The sequence below is a fragment of the Mustela erminea genome, chromosome 19 (assembly GCF_009829155.1).
Source record: "Mustela erminea isolate mMusErm1 chromosome 19, mMusErm1.Pri, whole genome shotgun sequence".
Lineage (NCBI taxonomy): Eukaryota > Metazoa > Chordata > Mammalia > Carnivora > Mustelidae > Mustela > Mustela erminea.
In genome coordinates, this window is record NC_045632.1 from 2633003 (window position 1) to 2658289 (window position 25287).

General features: G+C 61.9%; 3 protein-coding genes across 4 annotated transcripts; all 3 read right to left on the minus strand.

Moving 5' to 3' along the window:
- Positions 1–4: 4 nt before the first annotated feature.
- Positions 5–4238, minus strand: SIX5 (SIX homeobox 5). Its single transcript, XM_032326389.1, has 3 exons — positions 3343–4238; positions 1557–2371; positions 5–1349 (listed from the first exon to the last, which is right to left on the minus strand). The coding sequence occupies exons 1-3, from the start codon at positions 4143–4145 to the stop codon at positions 733–735; spliced, it is 2235 nt and encodes a 744-aa protein (XP_032182280.1). The 5' UTR covers positions 4146–4238; the 3' UTR covers positions 5–732.
- Positions 4239–5031: 793 nt separating this feature from the next.
- DMPK (DM1 protein kinase) lies at positions 5032–16229 on the minus strand. The gene is given in 17 exon segments (XM_032326395.1): positions 5032–5944; positions 6280–6312; positions 6315–6350; positions 6352–6369; positions 6662–6708; positions 6871–6968; positions 7059–7222; positions 7945–8056; positions 9771–9856; positions 10567–10815; positions 10899–11105; positions 11403–11496; positions 11827–11975; positions 12513–12608; positions 12700–12783; positions 13062–13153; positions 15488–16229. Coding segments are annotated over 17 exon segments (1878 nt in total). The 5' UTR covers positions 15648–16229; the 3' UTR covers positions 5032–5791.
- Positions 16230–17016: 787 nt separating this feature from the next.
- DMWD (DM1 locus, WD repeat containing) lies at positions 17017–23955 on the minus strand. Of its 2 annotated transcripts, XM_032326393.1 has the most exons (5): positions 23472–23954; positions 22025–22207; positions 18791–20089; positions 17898–17972; positions 17017–17566 (listed from the first exon to the last, which is right to left on the minus strand). In XM_032326393.1, the coding sequence occupies exons 1-5, from the start codon at positions 23910–23912 to the stop codon at positions 17519–17521; spliced, it is 2046 nt and encodes a 681-aa protein (XP_032182284.1). In that variant the 5' UTR covers positions 23913–23954; the 3' UTR covers positions 17017–17518. The 2 variants fall into 2 exon arrangements, with proteins under 2 accessions (XP_032182284.1, XP_032182285.1); XM_032326394.1 differs by lacking the exon at positions 17898–17972 and having other exon boundaries at positions 23472–23955.
- Between the last annotated feature and the right edge of the window lie 1332 nt (positions 23956–25287).

Genomic DNA, 25287 nt, shown 5'->3' on the forward strand with positions numbered 1-25287 from the left:
TAACGCAGAAGATAGCCCACACCTCTGGAGGGTCTAGTTGTCTGTTAACTTTATTTTAATTGAAATGGAGGTGTAACATGTCCTAGAAAAATAAAGATTTGATACAAACTAGACATAGGGGTCAGGGTTGCCCCAGGGGTGAAGGGATCTTTGGTCTGGGGCCAGATGTGAGAATGAGGGCTCTAGTCCGGGGAGGGGGTCTTCCCCAGGCCTCCCTGCACCTGCCTCCCTTCTCAGCAGGAAGGGCCCAGCCCCGAGGCTCCATCCGTCTGGGGCACAGCCTCCACCCTCCGACTCCAAGTGGTTCTGAGAACACTGGACGTCAGCGGAGCTATTAATAGCGTTTGAGAGAGTGACAGGGGGAGGGCTCAGGGGGGCTGGAAATCAGCCACGTGGCCGAGCTTTCGGCTCACAGCTAGTACCAGGTTGGGGGTGGCAGCCCCGAGTCAGGACCCCCAAACCTCCCTATCTGGGAGCACAGAGCAAGGAGAGGGCTGTAACAGAGGGCCCCGATCCAGAGGACCGTGTTCCTGGACGGGAGCAGACAGGGGCGAGTCCCCCTGGCACCTCCAGGGCTCGGAGAGGTTACACAGCCCGGGGGCGGGGTGGATGCCATGGTAGAATCTCAGGCTCACAGTGAAGTGTCAGAGCAGCCCCTCAGCCCAGGCGGTCCTGGATCTCGAGCACCATTGGCAGCAGAGGCGATGAGGCCCCGGGGGGCTGTGTGGGGGTTCACAGCTCCAGAGGCTCTTCCACAGGCACCGACTGCAGCTGGGTCAGAACCTTGGGCTCGGCTTCCAGGCCCTCGTCGGCCTCACCACCTGCCGTGGACCCCAGAAGCAGACCCTCGGGGTCGGGGTCTGGCAGCCTCAACACGGTGTGGGAGGCCTGTGTCCCCAGCCCTTTCTCGGCTTCCAGCAGCCCTTCCGGGCCTGTGCTCAGTTCCAGTCCCGTGGGCCAGATGGGCATGGCTGCGGGGGACAGCATGAGCCCTTCGGGCGGGGGCGCTGGGAAGCCAGGCAGGAGGCCGGAGGAATCTGGGGAGAAGGGCAGGCTGGTAGCAGCGGTGGCAGCAGGGACAGACGGTGGTGGAGGCTGCGGTGCAGACAGTGGGCCCAGGGCGTGGACGTCCGAGAGCGCAGGGCTGGGGGCCACTGGTAGGGCTCCTTCAGGCACTGAGATGGCCGGGTCTGGCTTCAGGGGCAGGGCCAGGCTGGGGGCAGGCGGCAGGACCTGGGAGACCAGCATGCTGGTGGGGAAGGTGGCCGTGAGGATGATCTTGCCCTGCTGCACGGCCACGCCCGTCACGATGGGGCTGCCGGACACGGGGTTGGCCAGGAGAAAGTTTCCTGTGGGGATGAGATGGGCCAGGCGAGGCATGAACCTGGCGCTCCCCAGGGCCCGTAGGAAGATCGGGGTGGGGGAGCTTCGGGATGGGGGCTGTGTCTGCGTGGCAGGAGCCGACTAGCTCTGGAGGTTCGGGTTGTGCCAGGGATGGGCTGCCCAACCTCCCAGCCCCACCCCCATCACTCAGGCCCCAGCAAGGTGGGAGGTACCTGGGGCAGTGGCCGAGGGCAGCTGCAGGGCCGTCACGCCCACCCCGGAGTTTATCAGGTGTACGTTGGCAGGGCCCGCGGCGGCTGCCACCTTCACAGGGCTGCCTGGCCCAGCGGCTAACAGCTGCAGCGGCCCCACCGCCTGGGGCAGGGTCACCACCTGCGAGGTGGGCACCACCTGGGGCAGGTTCAGCAGTGGGGATGTGGGGCCCAGGCCTGCAGGGTACCCAGGGGGTGGGGAAAGGGGCACCACCTGCGGAGAAGCCACAGAGGGCACCGGTGCTGGGGGCAGAGGAAAGGGGGTGGCCGGTGGGGGGCCGGGCACCACCTGGGGCAGAGGCCCAGCAGCCTCCTCTCCAGCCGTCCCCGAGGCAGCCACCTGGGCTTCCTTGGTCTCAGCGGAGTCATCGGCATCGGGCTGAGCCTCCTCTAGCCGCACCTCCCCCGTCTGAGGGTCCAGGACCAGGGAGGTCTTGCCCTCACTGGCCCCCTGGGGCGCCGGCTGCTGCGGTGGAGGGGCGCCACTGCCACCCGTGAGCAGCAGGGGACCCAGGCTGGAGGCCTCCCCAAGGGCCAGGCTGTTGATGATGACCGGGCTGCCGTTGAGGAGCACGGCGGGAGAGCTGCCCGCAGCCAGGAAGCTCCCGTTCACCAGGATGGAGGAGGAGGCGGGGCAGGGCGCAGGAGGGGCGGCCCCCGCCAGAAATATAGAGCCCTGGGCGGGGGCCTCCGCAAGCACCGGAGCCGCCCCCCTGTCCAGGTCCTCGGGACTGCGGCTGGACTCGTCCTCGGTGGTGGGGTTCCCGTCAGACTCGCTGGCCAGAGAAAGGATTGTGAGCTGTAGCCCTGGACGCCCCGTTTCCCCACTGGCCGCCAGCAAGCCGCCTGCAGGGGCGCCGGCGGACTGCTCTCTCCCCACCTTGCCCCAGCCCAAACTTTTGAAGCAGAAAGCGTGAGGGTGGGCTATAAAACCTCCTGAGACCACCCAAGGACCCCCAAGGAGGGAGCCTCTGCAAGTCCAGCATTGATACCTCTCCGTAAAAGCTAAAGCTGGCCCCATCAGAGGGAGGAGGCCCTCCTCTTCCAGCCCCTTGGCCTCCGGGCCCCAGAAGCTGAGCACTGGGCAGCACAGTGGCCCCTGGGTCCCCTGGGTCGGGCTGAAAGCAGCCCAGCGTCTTCCTGGAGTAGAGAGGCGGTAGCCTGCTCAGTTCCCGGGGCCTCTCCCCCGCCCCAACCCCCGCCGGGCGTCAGAAAAGGGAGTGAGAGGCCTGCGCGCAGGGTGGGAGGGGAAGGGCTTGGGTTACAGGGAAACCGGAGCTGGGGAAGGTTCACGTTTCACAACAAAGACAGACGACGGACCACGCTGTTTGGGCCCCGAGGGGGGGGGATGGGGGGGTGAGGAAAAGACACAACCAGGGAAAGGCCCGCGTGAGGTGGGTAGACAAGGGCCGGTCCCCCTTTCCACAGCCCCCCATTTTCTCACTGCCTCACCCCAGCCACGAACCCGGATGGGACTGGGGACGGAGCGCCGAGTGGTGCAGAGGGATGAGGTCTCCCAACCTCCGCGACAGGAGCAGCGGGGTCGGGGGCAGGGCCGGGGGCGTGTGCCTGTTCTGTCCACACGTATTCCCCGCGCCCTGGGGGGTGGGGGGCACCTGACGGTGTGAGCAGGAGGTGTCCCAGGAGCTCGGCGCGCTGACTCCGGCCATGGGCATGGGGGAGAGGGAGGCCGGTGGGTACCACATCCCCGGGAAAGCAGGACTTGCGCCGCCCGGGTTCCCCTCACCTCTTGCAAGGCGCGGTGCCGCCGCCCCCGGTCCGATCGCGCTGTCGCCGGTTCTTGAACCAGTTGCTGACCTGCGTGAGCGAGAGGCCGGTGAGCGTGGCCAGGCGGCGCTTCTCGTCCGGCGTAGGGTAGCGGTTGCCGCGATAGCAGGCCTTGAGCGCGGCGCGGGAGCGCTCCTTGAAGCAGTAGACGGTCTCTTCGCCGTCCCATATGGTCTTGGGCAGCGGGAACTTCTTGCGCAGACGGTACTTGTCCACTGCGCCCAGCGCGCGGCCGCGGGCCCGCTCGGCCTCGTGGTAGCGCGCGCGCAGGTAGAGGTCCTGCAGAAAGGCGTGGTGGGCGGCGGGGAAGGGGCGGCTCTCGAGCAGCCGGTAGAGCTCGGCGTACTCTCCCCGCTGGAAGGCCACCAGGGCCCGAGCACGCAGCACCGGATCGCTGCCACGTAGGCGCTCGGCCGGGGGCAGTGCGCCCAGGAAGCGGCTCAAGCGGCCGGCGTGGCCCGCCTGTAGCAGCGCCTCGCAAACGCACGCCACCTGCTCCGGCGAGAAGCGGAGGCCCGTGGGCGGCTCGGCAGCGGCCTCGGGGGGCGACCCGGGGACGCCCGGGGATCCCGGGCCCTCCGCTCCCGACGCCGCTTCGCCCGCCCCGGCCCCGGCCGCGGCCGCCGCCTCACCCTCGGCCGCCTGCAAAGTCTGCAGGAGCTGGCGCGCTTCCTCCTCCTCTTCTTCGGTCGCCGCCGCCGCCGCCACCGCCTCCCCCCCGGCCGCCGGCCCCGCGCTCTGCTCCGCAGGCAAGGTAGCCATGTTTTGCAACTTTGGGAAGTTCCTCCCTCCTTCTCCTCCTCCCTCGGGCTTTCCCCAACCCCCTCCTCAGCCCGTCCCCCCTCTCCGCCCTCCCCTTCGCGCTTCCCGATCTTCTCCCCCGCGCCGACCCCGCGTCTCCCCCAGCAATGCCAGGCCCAGCTTTCCACTTGGGTCTCGGTCCCAGTGTCTGTGTGAGTGCCCGCCTCCCTCCCCGTCTGTCCGTGATTCTCCTTTTGTTTTCCCTCCGCCTCAGGCCGCGCTTTTTTGCCTCCCCCCGCGTGTGCCTCAGGCTCAGGGCCTCAGTTTCCCCATCGGGACAACGGAGAAGGTAACGGGCCGTCCGGGAGGCTAAGGGCGCGAAGCCACCTCCGCCCGGAGACTAAGCTTCTGCACGCCTCCGTCTCCAGAGTCCTCTGAAGGCCCCCCCACTCCCCATCTCCGCCTGCGCTCCGCCCCTCGGAATTCCCGGCTCCGCAGGGGGGCGGGTCTGGCCGGGAGAAGGGGCGGGGGAAATGGGCTAGAAAGTTTGCAGCAACTTTTCTTGAGCAAGTCTCTGGAACGGAGGCGAGTGGCTAGCGCAGGCGCAGTGGTAGGAGGATGGCCGCGCGCGCGCAGCGGGCCCAGCCCCCTTCTTCCCCGCGAGCGGGTGGCACAGCTGGACCACAGCTGGACAGGGGGCGGTGTCTCCTGGTGGCTCGCTAGCCATCTCCTATTGGCCCGATGCCGAGGTCACGCCTCCCGGCGTCCCCACCCCCACCCCAGCCCTGATTCGTCAGCTCTGCGGCCCGCTAGCTTCCCGCCAGGCCATTGGCCGCCTCCACTCGCCTTCCGATTGGCCCCCTGAGCAGCCGCCTTCCCACAACGCAAAGAGAGCAGACACCCTGGAGTTCCCAGCTTCGGGCAGACGGGAGGGCATTTTATTCGCGAGGATCGGGGGTGGGGTCCTAGGTGGGGAGAGACAATAAATACTGAGGAATGTCGGGGTCTCAGTGCATCCAAAACGTGGATTAGGGCGCTGGGGTCCTGGAGCCTGTCAGCGGGTCGGAGGACAGGTCAATAAATACCCAAACTGCGGAGGCGGGCGGAGCCTGCAGTGACTCCGAGAGCAGCTCACGTGAGGAGGGCGCGGGAGTCCCCGAAAAAGCGGGGCTGGCAAAAGCAGAAGGTTCCCGAGAGAGCGGGCGGGCGGAGCTCGCACTAGACGTTCGCCGCGGGAAGAGGACGTTCCCGGGATAGCGGGGCCTCATGCAGAAGGATTTGTGGTCTGCGAGCCGATGGGGGCGGGGTAGGGGCAGTGGAGAGGTGGGGAGGGTGATAAACTGATGGCGGAGCCCTGGCCCTGCTGCCTTCTCTAGATGGCAGTTTGCCCGTCCATGTCGGGGCCTCAGCCAGGCCGCAGGAAGGAAGTGGTCTGCGATTCCCCCCGGCAGCAGCTGCAGCATTCCCGGTTACAAGCCTTCCCGGAGCGCCGTGCTCCGACCGCGGGCCCGGCTCCTCCCTCCCCGGCCGCCAGGGGGCGGGCCCGGATCACAGGGCTGGAGTTGTGGTGGAGACCCACGCTTGGAGCGTTGTGAACGCCGAGACGGTGGGAGCGGCTTCTGGGCGATGGCCCAGGTCACCCAACCCTCCGGCTTGGGTTCTAAGGTTCAGGAGGCGAAGGCGGCTCCTGGCTGGCGCCAGACCGGGGCGAGATGTTCGGCGTAGGCCACCAACCCAGTGCGGCCCAAGGCGGCGGCAGCAGCCAGAGCAACGGCGAACAGGAGCAGGGAACGCGCCTCCGATAGGTCAGGCTTAGGGACCTGCGGACAAGAAGGCGGGATCAGGTCCCCGAGACACGGCACACCAATTGGTTCCTGGGACTCGCCACGCCTACTCCCATAGGTGGGTCCGCCAGCCTCTCTGCACTCCGCCCCGCCCCCGCGGGCAGCTGCGGTTGGTCCGCTGGCAAGCCTCGAGTCTTGTCCGAACTCGCCACTGGAGGCTTCCTAGCGGCCTTGCTGATTGGCTGCCCGGGCATCCTCCCTCCCCGCGGCGGGCCCCGCGCGACAGAGGCGCAGCTAAGCAGAGGCGGCCTGGGGGTACGTGGAGCGAGGAGGGGGCGCGGCGGCGGGCGGGCGTGAGCAGCCGGACGTACCCTGGCAGGGAGCAGCAGGTGGCGGCGGTGCATGGGGCCTGGCCCCACCAGCGGGCATTGGCCCAGAGCCACGGCCGGGGGGCCATCTAGCTGGAGAGAGAAGGGACAGGTGACCCGATCGGAGCCCAGCCCGGAGCGGCCGCCCTCAGCAGGGGGCGAGAGACAGCGGAGGGAGTCGGGGAAGGAATCGAGGGAGAGCCTAGACGGAATGTGGTTAGAGGCCTGGACCGAGGGGTATTTGGTAGACGTGGGGCTGAATGGAGGGTGTTTGCTCTCTGGAACCCCCAAGAGTTAGGGTGATCACTGAATCTGGGCGGGGAGACGGGGCGGGGTCTGCAGAGGGACTAAAAGGCTTGATACAAGGGAAAAAGAGGGGTCTTACATGGGAAGGTAGATCCGTGGCCCGGGGACTGGGGACCCCCGTGACAGCTGGAAGGAGAAGAGAGAGGCATAGGGCGCGTGGAGGGACAGAGGAGGGCGGTGGCGCGGCGTGCCCCAGCCTGGGCCCCTCGCCCGCCCCCAGGTGTCCACACACGCCACGGCCCACCTCCCCCCGTCGCCCTGGGGAAAGGGGCCGCATGAGGGACTCGCCTGCATCTCCCCGGGCCTGCAGCAGCTCCATCTGCTCCTGCAGCTGCCGGACGTGCGCCTCCAGGTCTCGGTTCCGGGCCTCGGCCTCACGGAGCTGACTGCGGGGAGCAGAAGACCGTGAGCCCTCCCGGGCCGGAGCGAGACGGGCTGCAGACGGCAAGGACGGGCCCGGGCGCCCCGACTCCGACCTGGCAAAGTTCTGGTTAGCTGTGCGGATGGCATCCAGCTCCCGGCTCAGGCTCTGCCGAGTAAGCACCTCCTCCTCCAGGGCCTCCTGGAGCTCCCGGAGCGTCATCCGGGCCTCCTGGGCCTCCGCCGAGGCTGGAATGGCTTCCGGAATCGCCGCTTCAGCCTGCGGGCGGGACTGCGCTTAGGCCTGCTCGTGGCTCCTGCCGCACCCAAGACCTGCGCCCAGGTTCTAGGCTGGGGACGCCCACCTTCTTGTCCTCTAGATCTTTGGGAATCCTCCCAGCTCGTGCAGTGACCCAGGTCTCCTCCTTCCCTAACTAACCCCAGCTCGTGTCCTGGTCTCCTGCCTTTGGTCTGGGCTCTTCCACCTGGGAACCAAAGGTCTGTTCCTACAACCCACACCCAGTTTGACCACATCCCTCTTCTCCTCTCCAGCCCCTCAGCGCCCTCGGGAAGGCCTGCCTCCCTGTTTGGTTGGTTTCCTGTTGGCCTCAGTCTCCCCTCCCCTCATTCTCCACGCCCTTCCTCCTGGAATCAGTAAGTCAGCCTTACCACCCTCCTTTACTTTTCCAAAATAAATCTGTTGCGTTGAAGTTCTGTCTGTTGACCAGTAGGTACTTTTCTTCCCACGGATGGTCTGCCTTGTTCTCCTCCTCCTCTTGGGCTTGCCCCTCTCCAGAGTCCCTCTCCTCCCAAACACAATGGCCTGTTTTCATTTCTTCATAGGGATCATTTCTGACTGAAGTAATTTTGTCTCTACTATGTTTTCTGTCCCCTTCTGTCAAGTGAGCTCCCAGAGAGCTTAGCACTCCACAGCACACAAGACCCCGGAAGCCCTTGCATTTCTCTCCCCTTCATGCCTGACCTTCTTCTCCAAAGACTCACTGTTTCCTCCGGTGGGGGCACGGTGGGCTCCGGGCTGGCTGCTTGCACAGGTGGCTCAGGCAATGGCTCGGCCTCCAGTTCCATGGCTGTGGGGCCTGGGGCCTCCTCATCCCTGGGGAGAGGAGCAGGGCAAGGGTAGGGAGAGCTGGGCCCCCTCGAGAGGTTGCGTTTAGAGCCAGGACTCCCTCTCCTGTGGTCATGGGAGAGCCAGACTCTGAAGACCCCCTAGTGTGAGGAGGGGAAGGGCAGAGAAAAGGGAACTCTCCCAGGTTGGTGTGACAGGTCCCCTTCTTGTTAGTAAAGGCCTGCCCTCTGCATGGCCTCATGGCCCTGGGAGCTGGCCTCTGCTTCTGGAAGATCCTGGGATCCAGACACCCATGCTCTGGGGCCTGCTTATGTCCTCCCTCTCCATGTGACCTTTGCAGACCCCTCTCCTTAGGATGTCAGGACAGTGAGGAGTGCCCCACCCGACTCTAGCCACCTCCAAAGATACAGTCTTTAGACTGGGTGTGGGATCCCAGGACTGTGACTCTGGTCATCAGCGCCCCCGCCATCCCCAGCTGCTGGGACGGGGTCACACCCTCCCTGGGAATGTGAAATTGCCATAAAAGTAGATGTCCCCTCCAACCCAACACTCCCTCTCGTGGAAACTGGTCACAAGGGCCTGGTGAGCCTGGGCGAGCTTGACCCACTGCAGCTGTTCATCCAGCCTGGGTTACAACAGAGATGGACAGCTGGGTCCCGACCTGCCCAGTGAGGAGCACACTGCTTGGTGGCTCAGGCTATTGTTCACTCATGGTAAGAAATGGCATTTGTGGGGTGCCTGGGTGGCTCAGCCGGTTAAGCCTCTGCCTTCCGCTCAGGTCATGGTCTCAGAGTTCTGGGTTTGAGCCCCATGGGCTCCCTGCTCAGTGGGAAGTCTTGTCCCTCTCGCACTGCCCCCCTCATTTCTTGTGCTTGTGCACGCTCTCTCTCTCTCATAAATAAAATCTTTTTAAATTTTAAAAAATAATTTAAAGAAAAGGAAATGGCATTTGCAATACATTGTCCAGTAACAAAACAGGTTAGTCCATGTCATGTTCTCACAGTTGTCAAGTATGTGTGCACGCATATATGAGCTAGGGACTGTCCCTGATGGTGGGCTTCCTTTTCATTGTCCGCATTTTCTAATTTACTTGTGACAAGCAAAGTACTGCTTGTATAATTAATGTATTTAAAAGGCTTTGTGGTTATAAGAGTGATTCAGCAAGTTTGTATTCTTTTAAGATCAATTTAGAAATTCTAAACTTAATTTTCTAAGATTCTGGCCGATGGGGTCCCATGACTATACTAGAAATTTGAAAGTGGGGGCGCCTGGGTGGCTCTGGGGCGCCTGGGTGGCTCAGTGGGTTACGCCTCTGCCTTTGGCTCAGGTCATGATCTCAGGGTCCTGGGATCGAGCCCGCATCAGGATCTCTGCTCAGCAGGGAGCCTGCTTCCCCCTCTCTCTCTGCCTGCCTCACTGCCTGCTTGTGATCTCTCTGTCAAATAAATAAATAAATCTTAAAAGAAAGAAAGAAAGACAGAAAGAATGAATTCTGAAAGTGGCAGGTTGGAAGATTCCGGAAAGGCCGAGTCTGGCTCTGAGGTTTTAAAACTGAATCTAAAATTTCACAGTACTTATGGTCTGAGATTTTAAGGTCCTACATCTCTGGAATCCTAATAGTCTGTGGTCCAAAGGCAGGAAAGTTCCAAGATTAATCCTGCAATACGACTGGCGCCCCTCCTGGGCCCCTGGAGGCTGGTACCTGCGGCCTACACACAGGCTGCCCTGGGGCCACGCCTACCTGAGAGCCATGCAGGAGTAGGAGTAGCCCACAAAGGGCAGGTGGACCCCCAGTGGCATGCCTTCCCGCATGTCCGACAGCGTCTCCTATACAAGAGAAACAGATGTAGGTGACCTGTGCTCCTCGGGGCTGGTCCCTGGGCCCTTCCCAGTCTGTGCTTAAATACCTGCTCCCACTATCTCAAGTGCCCCTCCCTCATCTTCTTTCATTGTATCCTGCAGTTCCCCTTGGGGCTGTAATTACATACTTCTCCTGGGCTGTAAGTGGATGAGGGCAAGAGGCCAGGGGCTGGAGCTGGCTTGGTCCCTGTGTGTCCCCAGCAGCACCTGGCACAAGGGCACCCAGGCTGAACATGCGCTCAGGACAGCTTGTGTCACAGTTGAGACAGAGGTGGCCTAAAAGAGATTCCTTCACACCACTATGCTTTCCTGCCTCTCACTTAATCCTCCAGGCCTCAGCTCAAATAGCGCCTCCTCCAGGAAGCCCTCCAAGATTTTCCATGCTGGGTCAAGAGCCTCACCCCCGTCCTCCCAGTCTGATCCCCAAACTCTCTGTGGAGTCATTGTCTGGGGACCAGTCTGTGTTCCCCCACTGGATTGTGAATGCAGGTCACTGCTGGATTCCCAGCACTGGGGGTGGGGGGGGGCGCATAACGCACATGCTCTGGGGAAGGAATGATTTCAAGACCCCAGGAGATGGGTACTATTCTCAGCCCAACTTTGTGGATGAGGGATTGGGGGGGTGGGATACCCTCTGCCCAGCAGTGGTCGCAGGTACCTACCCCGCCCCCGCTCACCATGGCAGTGAGCCCGTCTTCCACCACATCGAAGTTGCACGTGTCAGTGGCACCCTCAAAATCCGGCGTAAAAGGGGGCACGCTGTCTCGGAGACCGTCCCAGTCAAGGCCAAAGAAAAAAGGATGATTCTGGAAATCACCTGCTCCGTCCCGGCCCAGCCGCATCTCAGGGGGACACAGCAGCTGCTGGATGAGGTCTCGAGCCTCCTCAGGGACCCCCCCATCGGCCAGTGGTAGAGACAGGTGCTCCTGCCCGAGGGAGAGGGAGGACGGGGGATGTCAGCAGGGCAGGATGTGTGAGGGAGACCAGGGCTTCCTCTGGCCGGGCTCACCTTGTAGTGCACTATCTTGCCGTAGGTCTCAGCCGTGGAGTCGGCGTAGAAGGGCGTCTGCCCATAGAACATCTCATAGGCGAACACTCCCAGCGCCCACCAGTCACATTCGGGCCCGTAGCTGCCCATCCCGGGCCCGCCGCCCACTGCCTGCAGGATCTCGGGGGACAAGTAGTCCGGCGTGCCCACCGCCACCAGAGACCGCACCTGAGGCAAAAGGTGCAGAGCTGGGCTCGGCCCCGCCCCTCCGGGCTCTGGCCCCGCCCCTCTCAACCCCGCCCCGAAGGCGTAGTCCTCCCCTCGAGTGTGCTAACCCCAACCCACTCAAAAATTTAGGCGCGGGTGCCCTCCTCCTCTTTCCCCCTCCAAATCTGGTCGTGCCCCCACCCTAACTCTACCTGTGCGCCTCAGCCCCGCCGCCACACTGCACTTTCGGTCCCCCCATCTGACCCCACTCCTCTTTGGTGGCCCGAGTTGCCCGAAGCAGCGCACCGCCTCGCTCACCGTTCCGTCCGCCTGCAACTTGAGGCAGGAGCCGAAGTCGGCCAAACGGATGTGACCGCAGCGGTCCAGTAGGATGTTGTCGGGTTTGATGTCTCTGCGCAAACGGAAGGGGAAAGTGGAATAAGTGAGCCTCCTTCCATTCATCTCACCAGGCTCCACCCCTCCAGGCAGCACAGCCTCAGGTCCCCACCCTCTTAGGGAACATGCTCTCCAATTGCGGCCCCCCCTTAGTGGATTCTGAAATCTGAACCCCACTCCTCTGGCCCTGTCCCCAGTGGCCCCCACCAGTGAGATCCCTCTCCAGGCCTCGCCCCCTCTGGGCTCCAACCTTGGCGGTACCCTGCTCCCTGCCTGTGTACAACTTTTGCTTTCCTTCTCCAGGCCCCGGCCTCAGTCCCCGCCCCTCAGCCCCCGCTGCACCCACCTGTGTACGTAGCCCAGCCGGTGTACCGAGTCTATGGCCATGACAATCTCTGCCAGGTAGAAGCGCGCCATTTCTGCCGGGATCCGCTCCCCAAACTTGCTCAGCAGCGTTAGCAGGTCCCCGCCCACGTAGTACTCCATGACCAGGTACTGGCAGGGGTCGCGACATGGGGGGGGGGGTAGTCAGTCACACCCTTCGTCGCTGACTGCCCGGGACAAAGGTCTTTGTCCTCAAATGCCCCATCCCTGGGCAGAGGCCCTGTAGTCCCAGCCCAAGGAGAGCCCGAGAGATCTCCCAGGCCAAGCCAGAGACACTCCTCCCCAAAACCAAAGAGAGAAGGGAAAAGAGAGCCCAGAGAGCTCCCAGTGCCCAAAGTACACAGCCTAAATACCCTGCCCAGGGTATTTAGATAGAATGTAGAGAGCTATCGCAGTCCAGGTGAAAGATCCCACCCCGCCCGCAACGGTGGCATCTTTACAGGGTCCTCTGGAATCAGCCTGGGAAAAGAGCGGTGAGGGACATCTCCCATCCCGGGAAAAGAAGACCAATTCCTACCACACCCAGAGACGCTGCTGCCATTTCGAGGCAGCTCCCCAAGCCTAGAACTTCTCCCTGACCCCGCGACGTTCACTGACAGCCTCGGGGTCAGAGTCCGTCTCCCTAGTTCTCCCGGGTCTGGGGCTCACCAAGTAGTTCTCATCCTGGAAGGCGAAGTGCAGCTCTGTGATCCAGCGCCGGTCTCCGTTCACCAACACATCCCTCTCTTCGCGGAAGCACGACACCTGCGGGGCCCCCCCGAGGTACTGAAGCGGCCGGGGGCCGGAGCAGGGGTGGGTAACCCTAGCGCCCTGCACCTCCGGCCCCAGCCCTCACCTCGCCCCTCTTCAGCATGTCCCATTTATTCATGATCTTCATGGCATACACCTGGCCCGTCTGCTTCATCTTCACCACCGCCACCTGAAGGCCGAAATGGGGTCACGGGGGCGGAGGTGGCCGGGGAAACACGGGGGCTGGCCCAGATTGGACTCCACCCCTAATATGCTCTTGGCACCGCCTCACTATTAACGCCACGCCCAGCACCCTCAAGCCCCGCCCCCCGCCCGACTGGTGCAGGCTTTCCCAACTCAGTCATTCATCAATTTCTAAGGTCCCGCCCCAAACCCCTGGGTCCCGCCCACTGCACGAAAAGTCTCGTCCCCTGTTCTGGCTAGCTGCAGCCGCCGCTCAAGGCTCACCTCGCTGAACGCCCCGCGTCCGATCACCTTCAGAATCTCGAAGTCATCCCTCTGCAGTCGGGCCTCCTTAAGCCTCGCCGCGATGGGCTCCACTGGGGGGCAGGGGGAGGTGAGAACCGAGGGTAGCTGGGGGGTAGCTGGGACTGACACTAGAGACAGGAGGAAGTCCCACCCTCTGCCCCTCAGTCTCCCCTCGCCCAACGCCACCCCCCCCCCCCGTCTCTGTCCCACGGTCTCCTCTGTCCCTTGTTCTCCCCTCTTCTCTCTCTCCTAGGACTGTCAGTCTCCCAAAGGCTTCCCCACAAAAACATTGTGAGAAGTTCTGGGGACCCCTGAACTCCCCTCCTACAGAAAAAAAGGTGGGATGCTTGAGGAACCCCTTTTAAAGAAGGGCACTGAGCCAGAGGGCTCTAGTGGGTGCAGGTGGAGAGCGCACGCTCTGGGAAAGGGAGGTTCTGGAGAACAGATGATGTGAGGCCCCGTCCTTAGGGCCCACCCCCCTCCAAGCATCGGGCCTCACCCGTCCTCCTGCTGAGAGTGGGAATGCCTGCCAGGCCCACCCCAGGCTTCTCAGTCCATCTCAGATCCTGTCCTGGAATGCTCAGTTTAGTCCAGCACCTCCAGGTTTAGATGCTGTTGGCTTTGGACCACACTTTGGGAAACACTGGATTTGGGGATGGGGCCCCCAGAGGGAACAGGAGAGGAAGACAAAGCCAGCGTGGATCCAAATTCCAGGCTCTAGTGTACTCGCTGCTCTGTCCTCAACTCGGGGAAGAAGGCTTCTTTCAGTCACCCCTCATTTATGGGTGGAGAGGTCAGGGCTCAGATGTGTGAAGAGTCTGGCCAAGGCCCTACAGCTAGGAATGTTAAAGAGGGCAGGTAGGGAGGGGAAGGGCCTGGCGGAGGGAATGCAGAGGCACAGGGAGAGGGAGGCCCGGGAAGTGGAGGACGCTGGGGACTTGGGAGGCAACACAGAGAGGGATGGGTTCAAGTGAGAGTAAGGGGAGATAGAGTGGGCTAAGGCAGCGAGAGACAGACCCCCACGAGTTTCGGGGAGAGCGGGCCGGCAGGGAAGAACCAGCCAGGGCCCAGGACAGGGGAGGGAGGAGAGAGCCAAGACATTGAGCCCTTTTAAGGCAGCAGGAACCCAGGTCCCCTCCCCCGCCCCAGCGGCCTGGCAGGGGAGGGGCCGCAGAAAACTGCTCAGGCCACAAAAGGAGTGCTCCCTACAGGAGAGCCAGACCCCTGCCCCCCAGCTCAGGGCTCAGTTTACCCAGCCAGCCTGACTTCCCACTCTGCAAAATCAGGGCCCAGAGAGTTAATAAGGGCCTGGGGAGGTGGGGAGAAAGTTCTCCCAGGAGCTGAGTGGCCTGGCCTTTGGTCTCCACCTTCGTATCTGTGAAATGGGAGGGACAGGAGCGAGGCCTGGGTCAGAAAGAGATGAACACGAGAAATGGAGGAGAGGGGGAGGCAGAGAGACAGAAACCAGTGACCAATGACCCAGTGACCAAGCGCAAGCCACTGAGGGACAAGCCATTGCAGGGACGGAGTGGCAGGATGTCAGGGAGAGAGAAAACCGAGAAAGAGTCGGAGTGCTGGGGTGGAGGAGGGGCAGAGGCAGACAGGGCCAGAGGCTGAGGTGGAAGCATGTGCCTTCCAGACTGGTCTCCGGGGGAAGACCTGGCCAGAAGGGACTTTGTGCAAGAGCCGGAAGGTCAGAAGTCATGAAAAGAGGTACCTGGGGAGCTGGAGAGGAGTCAAGGCTGCCCCAGGCAGACTAGATGGACCAGGGCTGGGAAGGTGGGGGGTGGCCAGACCCTAGAAAATGGGCGCACCCAGGAGAACCCTAAATTGTTCCCCTGGCATCCAGGGGGTGGTGCCTGTCTGCAGAGCTCGTTCTCCCCCAGGGCCTGAGTCACCGCACCCTCCCAGGGCCTGGGCACCTGTTGCAGCAGCTGGAGAGGCTGGCGCCGAACACCTGCCCACTGGCTGCGCCCCTGGCAGCTGCCCCATGTTGTCCCTTCTGCCTGCCCCTGTGCTCTGGGAGACCAGGATGGAGAGCCATGGGGCCCATTTTGGTGTGTGTGGGGGTGGTCGCAGGACACGGGGCTCCCAGCAGGTCCCTAGGCCTAGACCTTGGGGAGGGGGTACAGTAGGACCACGGGAAGCTGTGCCCAGTCCAGCCTATCACGGATCCTGGGTCACAGCTCTGGAACCATGCCTGTGTTACCCTCTGCTGAGCCCGGCCTGCCCTGCCAGGGTGGCTCAGGGATAGGGGCATGGCACCCTAGGACCCAGGACCAAGTTTCGGGCTCCTGAGTGGGAGGCTCTCCCACATCTACCGTGCCCCCAACTCTCCCCATCTCCAGCCTCTGCCCTGCCCTCCCCACTCCCCAATCCGGGCACGCATGCAGGCAGGCACTCACCCCACTGCAAGAAGTCGGCCACATACTTGTCCTGGGCCAGGTCGGAGGCCCCCAGCTCCTGGTGGACGCCCAGGAGAAGGTCGAGCAGGGGCTCCAGCCCCAGGAAGCCAGGGTCCAGCACCAGCTGCTGGAGCCGGCTCAGCCGCACTTCGGCTGACATGTTGGGCAGGCAGCACCATGGCCCCTCCCCGGGCCAGGGGCTCGGGGTCCTCCCGTCAGGGAACCCGGCAGCCCCTGTCCAGACCTCGGGGCTCTGGCTGCATGTCTGCCTGTCCCTGGCTGTCCCCTGGACCTCTCTGGCCACTTCTCTCTCTGCTGAGGCCTCCTCCCCTTCTCCCCACCCCTCGGTCCGGCCCCCTCCCGCCTCCTGGCCTTAACCCCTCCTTAACCCCTCCAGAGCCAGGCCCCCCAACTCCCTCCTACCAGGGCCCCACAGGACGAGTCAGTGTGAGATGGGGGGATGGAGAATCCCAACTCTCGCACCACGCCTGCCCCCCAAAAAGGCGGAGCCCAGAAGGAGCTACAGGTGTGGCAGAGGCCAAAGATGAGCCCTCCCATCCCGAGGGGGCCAACTGAGGCTCAGAATGATCGGGTAACACCCCTCTCAAGCTCTGGAATTGGGGTGGGGGAGAAAGGGGGGAGGACTGGAGTGGGGGGGCAGGAGGCCAGGGCAGCTTCGAGGGTGACTCAGCCAGGGATTCAGACTTTGGGACAGTTTAAATTTAGCAGTCAGGGCCTCTGCTTTACACTGACTGTTTTTGTTTTTGTTGTTGTTGTTTGGCAGGAGGTGGGGAAGGGGTGGTGAGAGAATTGGGAAGGGAGGCCCTCAGGAGCCAGGACCAGGGGTGACCCACTGGCCAAAACATGGGGGAGGCAAAGGAGCCCCCAGAATAGCTCCCTGGACCCTGGCCGCACAGCCACATTCCTGCCCAGGCCAGGATTAGAAACAGAAACATTTCGGGGGGTGGAGGGCAGAGCGGGAAGACACCCCTCCCTGCAGCTCCGGAGAGCCAGCCAGGAGGGATTTTCGTTGTTCCCGGCAGGGGCGGACAGTGCTCCCGCTCCTGGAGGGAACCATGGTCTCCAGCTGGTGCCTGCGAGCCAGGAATGCTGAGGCAGCAGGAGGCCAAGACTTGGGACACACTCTGAGCACCTCAGGAACTACCTGGGGGACCCATCCGGGCAGCCCTCCCTCCATATCTGATCTGGATAGTTCAAGCACTTTCAGACTGGGAAGGGGGCCCTGGCGGCCCTTTCTCCCAAGCTGGGATTCCAAAAGCTGGGACTCTAGAGTTTGGGGGCCCGGGGCTCAGGGCTGGAGAGCTGGCAGGCAGAGGGGCCCGCCCGCTGTGCGCCCTGAGTCCCTCCTCAGGCCTTCAGCTCCTCCTGCGGTGAGAGCAGGGAGGGGACCGGGTCAGGGAGAGGCAGGGCCTAACTCTTCCTTTGGTGGGAAGTAGCTGGATTCTAGGACTGCAGCAAAAGGACACACACACTCCCTCCACACCTCCCAGAAGGGAACAGAGACGCTGTGAAAACAGGGAACTTTAGTATAAATAAGAGGTCCTGGGGGACAGGGAGGGCCCCAGAGGGGCTTCCATAATTTAACACTCTTCAAAAGCACGAACAACAGCAAGGGCAGGGTGGAGGCCAGGGGAGGGGTGGGCCACCCCGGCCCTGCCCCCAGGACGAGGGGCACACCGCAGAGCTTGTGGGCAGGGAGTCTCTCCCCCAGGAGCAACCAGTCACATGCTGGGGACAGGGATGAGGCGAACACTGATGTTTCAGAGGAAGGGGTCATTGTACTTGGCAGTGGGTGGGGACAAGGCTGAGGCCGCACTGGCCACTACATCCCCCCAAGTGTCTGGGCCGGTCTGGGGGACCCTCTGCCCCTCAAATCTGTGCAGGGCAAGGGACGGGAGCAGTCCATCTGTCATGGTTAGTCTTGTTAATACGTTGATCCGTGAGGTCAGCGGGAGGGATATGGCTAGGAGGCAGGGAGCGTGGGGGCAGGGAACCCCGACATCCGTGGCTTCACACCACTGTGCCGCTCGGGGAGTTGCCTGGTTGGGAGGAGATGCCCTGGGGAAGAGGACAGAGGAGACAGGAGGGTTAGAGGCTGCCTGGGGCTCCCACCTGTCCCGTGGGGAGGAAACCTGCCTGGAATCCCCCATGGCAGCTGCCACCCTGGCCCTGCCCTTCAGTCCACCCAAGAGCCCCCCAGACAGAGGCCGCTGCTCTAGGTCCCAGCCCCGCTAGTATCCCAGCCCTGCAGGCGGCACTCTTGGACCATAATTAAAGCCCTCTGGTGGTCCTGAGCAGAGAGGGGGGTAGGGGTGGAGAGGATGGGGGGAACTCAGGGGTCCTTTCTGACTGGGGAGGTGAGGGGGAGAGAACTCAGGGGCAATCCTACCTCTACCACTGACTTGCTGGGTGACCTGGGCCAACTTCCTTCCCCTGTCTGGGCCTCCGCCTCCTCGTCTGTGAACTAGGGAGATAGAGGGGTCTCTTTCAGGACTCTTCAGAGTCCCCAAATCCCAAAGACCCTGCCTCTGAGACTGTTAGGATGTTCTAAGGATTCGAGACCCTGTGATTCTAAAACCACTCCCTCCCTGGGCCTTAGACCTAGCATCCCAGGCACACAAGCCCAAACCCCATTGAGCTGAGCCCTCTAAAGACAAGAGCTCCAAAGACGGAAGGGGCTAGGCCCACGCTCCCTGCACTGGGATATTCCCCACCTGGCCCTTCCTGAACCCCACAACTATCCCAGCAGTTGGACCCTTCCATCTCCCACCCGCCTTCAAGGGGTCAGCAAAGAGCAGCAACTTGCCCAAGGTCGCACAGGGAGCAGTCCCAGAACCCAAGCTGGGATTCCAAAAGCTGGGACTCTATAGAGGTGGGCTTGGATCCAGAGTCTGAGATCCAGGCCAGAAGGCGGGCCCACAGAATTTGACCCGCATTATTCAAAGGGTTTCACAACTCACAAATCCTTACGCCCCTTAGGAACCCAGATTTGGCTTCGAATGACAAGTGATAAGGTCTGGGTATGCTGGGCCCACTGGCTGCCCTTCAGCTAGCTGGCCACGGTCCTCAGCACTCCCAGCTGTCTCTTCCCAACCCTCTCTCTCTCTGCTGCCACAGAGAGTTCTAGAAGCCTGGTACTCTTAAGATCTGAGAAGTCTTGGATGCTAAGATTTCCCTGGCTTCCCCTAATCCCACAGGACTAAAGGCTATGACTGGGACAAACCCTCCTGCCGACACCCGCCTCTCCCTGGGCCCTGGGGAGGCTGCTGTGGGGCCACTCACCGCCTTGCCCGGCCGGGCCCAGGTACAGATGAGGCCCTCCTGGCAGGCGGTGATGATGCAGTCCTCCAGGAAGAGGAGGACTGTGAGCCGCTCCTGGGCGATCTTCTTGCACACCAGGGGCTCGAGCAGGGGCACCTCGTGGATGCGCGGGCACAGCGCGGTGCCCAGCACCTTGGCTGGGTCCAGCCGGCTGCGGGGAGCAGGGCCGCTGGGCTTGTCCCCACCGCTGCCCCCGCCCCCGCCGCCCCCGCCCCCCCGGCTGATGTTGCCCAGGCTGTGGTAGCGCTTGTGCTCTTTCTCTGACCCCCGGTCCCGCCGCTCCTGCAGCGTGAGCGTGGCAAAGCGGCCGATGCTGAATGGTGTGCCCGGCTCAGTTGTGGCACCCGGGCCGCCGGCCTTGCCGCTGCCTGCAGGGTGCGGGAGGCTGTTGGAGCGGGACAGGGAGCGGGGCAGGGGGCCAGGGCCAGGGCCAGGCTCGCCGCCCCGGGAGCTGCTGGCAGCGGGGGGTGTGGTGCCAGGCGTGCTAGGGAGGGTGCGGGTGCGGGCCAGGGGCGGGTGGGGGTAAAGCACGTCTTCAGTGAGGTCCCACAGGCAGAACTGCGTGTCCTGGCCGGCTGAGCCGAAGCGGTAGGTGATGGGGCCGGCTTTGGGCAGTGGGGAGAGGGGGGCTCCCCCACCGGAGCCTGTGCCCCCGGCATCAGGCTGCTCCTCTTCCTCCTCCTCCTCCTCCTCTCCACTCCGCTCTCCGTCACCGCTGGCTGCGGCGGCCTCCTCGGCCCTCGTGGTGTAGGGGTCAAAGGCCACAGCGTTGACCCAGGACTTGTGGCCGTGGCCCCGGGCCACCACACGGCCCTCGGTGAAGGACCACACGGTGACCAGGTCATCTTCGCCACCCGTCACAACGTAGCGGCCGTCAGGGCTCCAGCACACACACAGCAGGCCCCCAAAGTAGCTCTTCATGAGCCCGCGCAGGAGCATAGAGTCGAAGTGGAAGACACGCAGGCAGCCATCCTGGCTGACGCAGGCCAGGTGCCGGCCGTCGGGCGAGAAGGCGAACTCATTGAGGGGCCCCTCACCCACAGCCCACTTGGCCAGTGGGTTGCGGGGCGCCTTGCTCTTGGCGGCGTAGACGGCGAAGCCCTCGCCCTGCTTCAGCAGGCTGTACTGGGGTGGGGCCGAGGCGCACGGGTGGCTGACGTTGTACAGGTACAGGTGGCCACTGGCGTGCGAGGCCAGGAACAGGCTCTCGGACTCGGGCAGCCACTTCAGGTAGGTCACCTTTGTCTTGTCGATCAGCCGCTGCCGGGACAGATGTGGGGGGCTGGGGGAGGCGGTCCGTTCCTGGCCAACCTCCTCCCCAAGCCAGTCCCTCGAACGGCCCTCGCACGCGGCCCTGACCTCCTTGGACAGGGCTCCCCCACACTGAGGGTAAGCGCCGGACAGCAGGCCGCAGGGACGCAAAGGAAGAAGGGCGGCCTGTGAGGCAGCCCCGGGAAGCTCCATGGAGCCTTGGTGCCCCATCTCTGGCAAGGGGACAGTCCTGCCTTTCAGATAACTCTCCTCACCTGTCTAACCCTCTCCTGTCTTTACTGCCTCAGGTTTCACAAGAGAACGATTCACAGAACATCTATGTGGTTCACTACTCTAACCCCAGATCAAAGACCTGTGCACACAACAAGTGCCTGGAAACGATTTCCTCGACACACGAGGGAAAGCCCTGTCCGGCCAGCTGCACATGCGCCTCTGTTCCTTTCCCCCTCGCAACTCAGAACCAATCCTTTGCTGATACCCAGAACCTGCCCTCTTCTCCCAACGAACCCCACAGCATGGCAGCCCTTCTCAAGCAGGGTTCCAAAGAGAACTGAGCCCTGAAGCCCCTTGGCACCCACTGAACACAATGAATTAAATTCTTCCCCAGGCATCTCAGTTGCTTCTTGTTCTTGGGGAGAAGCTGGAAAAGAATCACATCATCTCTGTGTTCTCTGGCTGAGATGAACCCTGGTCGAGAAATGCTCTGAAAGCCGAAGTCTTTACCATGAGCTTCCAGCCCCTCCAGGGGCCGATGCCTCCCAGTTATTTCTTGGGACCCATCTCCCACACTCTCCCTCAGAAACTGCTCTGGCCACACAGTCCTTCTGCTGTCCTGCTTCTAGGATTTTGTCCTAGCTGTTCCCTTTACTCAGAATGTCCTCCCCTGATAACTTGCTTGCCTCCTTCAGGTCTTTATTTCAATGTCACCCCCCCCTCAGTGACACTTCCCAGACCAGCCTACTTAATTTAAACCTCACCACACACTCCGCATCCCCCTTCCCTGCTGGATTCTTCTCTGTGGCACTCACCACCTTCTGACATGCAGCATACTTATTTGATAACTGTCTGCTCCCTGAGCTAGATGATGAAGGCTCCACAAAGGCATGGCCCTCTCTCTGTTCTGCTCACTAAGATGTGAGATCCCTGGTGCTTAGAACGCCTGGCACAGACCAAATGCTCAATCCGTATTTTGAGAATGGACGAGCTGGTGAATTTTTAATCCATTCACTGTTGTTACCTCACTCCCTTCTGCCATTCACGCATTCTGTGTATGTGGAACTTCCTCCAAACAGAGAGAAAAAGCCAGAGGACAAGAGCAGCTTCTGCCCATGGATAAGGTCGTTCCTTGGCATGTCCTCTGGCACCAGGTCTAGCCAGACTAAGCCATTTCCACATCCGATTCCGATTTCGTAATAATGTTCCCATTGAGGCAGGGATGAGAATCCCATTTTGCAGAGAAGTAAAAGTGAGGCTCAGGAGGGAGAGTCACCTCCCCAAAACCATACAGTGACTCAAAGGCGCACCAATGATCTCAATCCGATGCTCACAGGCCCAGAATGTGAAGATCAAGAGCTCTGGCTTCCAACAAGTCCCAACCAGGGACTAGCCTCGGTTGTCTCCCTTGCAACATGGGCACCACAATCCCTAACCCATGGAGGAAAACGCAAGGAGCAAAGTGCTCGGCACAGGGCTAACAACAGAGGCCCCGAGCATGGGAGGCGCAGCTGTCTTTATGAGCTGATATCCCACTAGCTACTGTCTGAGACCCCAGCCATATATCCGTCAGTCCGTCCCCTCTCTCTCCTGTCTCCTGCCCCTCTCAGGCCTCCACTGCTCCCCAGGCAGCTGCAGTCTCACGGCAATGGTGTGCGGGTGGTGAGTGGGAGAGGGGAGCCATTCTAAGCCCTGGGGGCCCATAATCACCTCTTCATTGAATAGCTTGCTGGTATCCTTCTTGATGAGATCCAGGTACTGCACCTGGCCGGCGGAGAACCCCACCAGCAGGGAGATGGTCTCTGTGGCAGCAGTGAACTGGTTGAAGTCATGGCAGGTGGGCTGGGTGCCCTTGTAGATCCGCTTGTCAATCGGCTTGTTGAGGTCAATGGACTGAGCAGTGGGAGAAAAGGAGTTAATAGCTCCTACCACTGAGAGGAAGGAAGAGGGTGTTGAGGTTGGGGGAAACCACTAAAAGGAAGGAGGGTTAAATCCCGAAGGGAAGTGGGTAGGTGGATGGGGGAGTGGGCAACCACAGACAGGAAGGAGGACCCAATCACAGACCCAGTAAAGAAAAAACAGAGAGGAAGGTGCCCCCCTTCACCCCACACGAGGCCACGGTGCCTCCCCCCAAAGTTGGACTCCCTAACTTTAGGGACACCCCTGTCTGCAGTATCAAGGCTTGGGGTCCCCACAGTCCCTGAGCTCCAATTTCTTTCCAGTCCTAGCCCACAGACTCAGGAACTCCCTCTGGATCTTGGCACCTCAATATTCCAAGCTCCCCCAAACGCAGGGTTACGCAAATCCCCAGGACTCTAACACCCAACATCTCAGAATTCTCTTTACTTTGGAGTCCCTAAATTTCAGGACCCCCATCATAGTTCATGGATACATTAAACCTCGTGGTCCCCCATATTTTTGGTCCTTCACCACCTCTGGGCTCTCAGGGTCTCCATCACTTTTGGGCATCACCATAACCTTCAAGGGTCTCATCCCCTCTGGGACCTACATCGCTTTAGAAATACCCATCACACCTGAGGATGTCCCCTTTGGGCTCTTATCACCTCCAGCTCCCCATCAGCTCAGAGATTCTCATTCCCTCCAGGTCCCTCATGATCCCCAGAACCCCAGTGCTCCTTAAAACTTCATATGCCTGCGGGATCTCTATCACCTCTAAGTGCCCCATCAATTCCACAATCATCCTCACCTCTGGGCTCTCTGAGTCTCAAGATCCCCTTCACCCCCCACACCACCTCCAGACTTGCAACACCCCGGGGGGTTCTCCATCACTTGCAAGCCTGCATCACCTAGGGATTCTCCACCACGGGCAGATTCCCTACCACCCAGAACCACGGAGGGTTCCATGGCATCTCAGAATCTCCCCAAAATACCACTCCAGAACTCCCAAGCATTACCTGGGGAGCCCGCATGACCTCAAGATTCTCCATCACCTCTAGGAGAGCCAGCACCCCAGAGGCCCTCCCAGATCCCCCGCTTTTAGAATTCTGCATTACTTCTGGGCACCCTTCCCCCTATCGAGGATGCCCATCTCAGAACCCCAAATCCATTCGGGGACCCTTCTATCACTTCTGGATCACCTCAGGGGGGCCCTATCCTCTCTGCCAGCACCGAGGCCACAACGATGCAGGCCGCTCACCCGTTGGCTCCCGCGGCGGCAGCAGCCCGGATAGAAATACAGCTCGCGGCCCAAGTTGAAGCAGACCCGGTCTCCTCCGGCACCCAGCCCCGCGGGCGTGGCGGGCGGCTCCCCGGTCCCGGCACCGTCGGGCTCCCCGAGGCGCACGAGGCTGAGGCGCACGGCGGGCAGCGCGGGCCCTGGTCCCGGGCCTGCAGGCGGCGGGGACGGCGCGGAGCCCGCGGCGCCGGGGCCGGAGGAGGAAGCAGGGCCGGGCGGGGGCTGCGGCGGCTGGGGCGGCGCCGGGGTCTGGGCGGAAGCCGGACCCGACCTGCGAGCGGCGCCATCGCCGGGGAGCAGCTTGTAGAAGCCCTCGCGGGTGCGGAACTGCGACTTGATTTCCGCACAGTCCCCCATGGCGGCGCCGGGGCCCGAGCCGCCCTCCGCGCCGCCCGCCGCCATCTTGGGCGCCCCCCCAACGCCGAGGCCCCGGCCCCGCCGCAGCCGGACCGCCGCCCGCCGCCGGGCCCCCTGCCGGAAGCCTCGGGCCCGCGCCGGAAGGGGTGGGGTGATCACCCAGGCGACGCCTCTTCGATTGGCAACAGGGTCGGGAGGCGGGATGAGCTCCGACCGTCGCTCGGGTAACGATTCTGGGGCCGGGGGCGGGCCGACAGGTGGGCGTGGCCTCTGTGCCGGCGACCGACGTGTGGTTGGCTGAGGGCGCGTCCCAAAGGGAGATGGGCGGGGTCGTGGAAAAGCCCAAATCCCTAGCAACGGTGCCCTGGGAACGGTTTGCCTAGCAACGGAGGGACCCTCAAGAGAAGGCCTGGTTCATAACCATCACGTCACAGATGACCCCAGTGATTCCAGCGCCTCCTTAGACTCCCAACATACACTTTCCTGACCTCCAGTGTTTCCCACTGACGTCTTAAAATCCGTGACCGGCTATGGCATCTCCAGACACTCCTCCCCCATCCTTGATGATCCCCCAGATCCCGCAGATCTCCAGCGTCTCCATAGAATTCCAAGGACTTCATCCGACCCGCTACCGATTAACGTTAACCCTAAACATTTCCACATTTCCCACCAACCCTCAGTATGTATCTCCATGACTTCACTATCTTCAACAGTCTCACTTGGTCCTCCAACACCCTCTTATGATTCCAGAATTTCATTGATCCCCACAATGCCCACAGTGTCCCAATGATCAACTAGTAATCTAAAAGCTCTTGCTGATCCCAGGAGCCCCCGCTGATTGCCACTGCCTCTCACTTCTGCTGAAGCCACCCTGCCCCCATCACAGAACTTCTTAGACCCATGCTCAGTGGTCTCTCAGATTTCTCACCGGAATGTCCCAGAGGCATCTCACACTGGACAAGTCCTACCATGAAACTGACATCTTCCTCCAAATCCTGCTCCTCTCCTGTGTCCTCATCTTAGAGCTCAGGCTCCCATTCCCCCAGTCATCCAGGCTGCAGACCTTAGGGTCTCCCTAGATCTCCCTAGATCTGCATCGTCTCCCTTCATCCCCTGCTTCCAGTCCCCAAGCTTTTTGCATTCTGTCAAGTGAAGTCCTCTTTTCCAGTCCCTTTCTCTGCATAGCCCGGTCCAAAATCCTCCTCTCCTCCTGGGGCCCTCTCAGCATCAGCCTTATCTCTGCTCCCCTGGACTCCCATCGCACCCTGCCATGTACACTCCATTTGGCATCTAGAGAGGTCTTTCTAAAACATGAATGTGAGTGGGGCCTTCCCTTGCTCCAAGGCCATCTGTGGCTCCCTTCTGCTCTCACAGCAAAGTCAAGCCCTGAGTGATCTGCTCCTGCCAGTCTCTCTTTCCA

Coding starts and splice junctions, on each gene's coding strand:
- SIX5 (XM_032326389.1), bottom strand. CDS start 4,145: ATGGCTACCTTGCCTGCGGAGCAGAGCGCGGGGCCGGCGGCCGGGGGG. Junction 2,372..3,342: donor GGCACCGCGCCTTGCAAGAG/GTGAGGGGAACC, acceptor TTCTCTGGCCAG/CGAGTCTGACGGGAACCCCA. Junction 1,350..1,556: donor GCCCTCGGCCACTGCCCCAG/GTACCTCCCACC, acceptor TCATCCCCACAG/GAAACTTTCTCCTGGCCAAC.
- DMWD (XM_032326393.1), bottom strand. CDS start 23,912: ATGGCGGCGGGCGGCGCGGAGGGCGGCTCGGGCCCCGGCGCCGCCATG. Junction 20,090..22,024: donor GCAAGCTATTCAATGAAGAG/GTGATTATGGGC, acceptor CTGTCCCGGCAG/CGGCTGATCGACAAGACAAA. Junction 17,973..18,790: donor GGGCCCGGCCGGGCAAGGCG/GTGAGTGGCCCC, acceptor CTATCTCCCTAG/TTCACAGACGAGGAGGCGGA.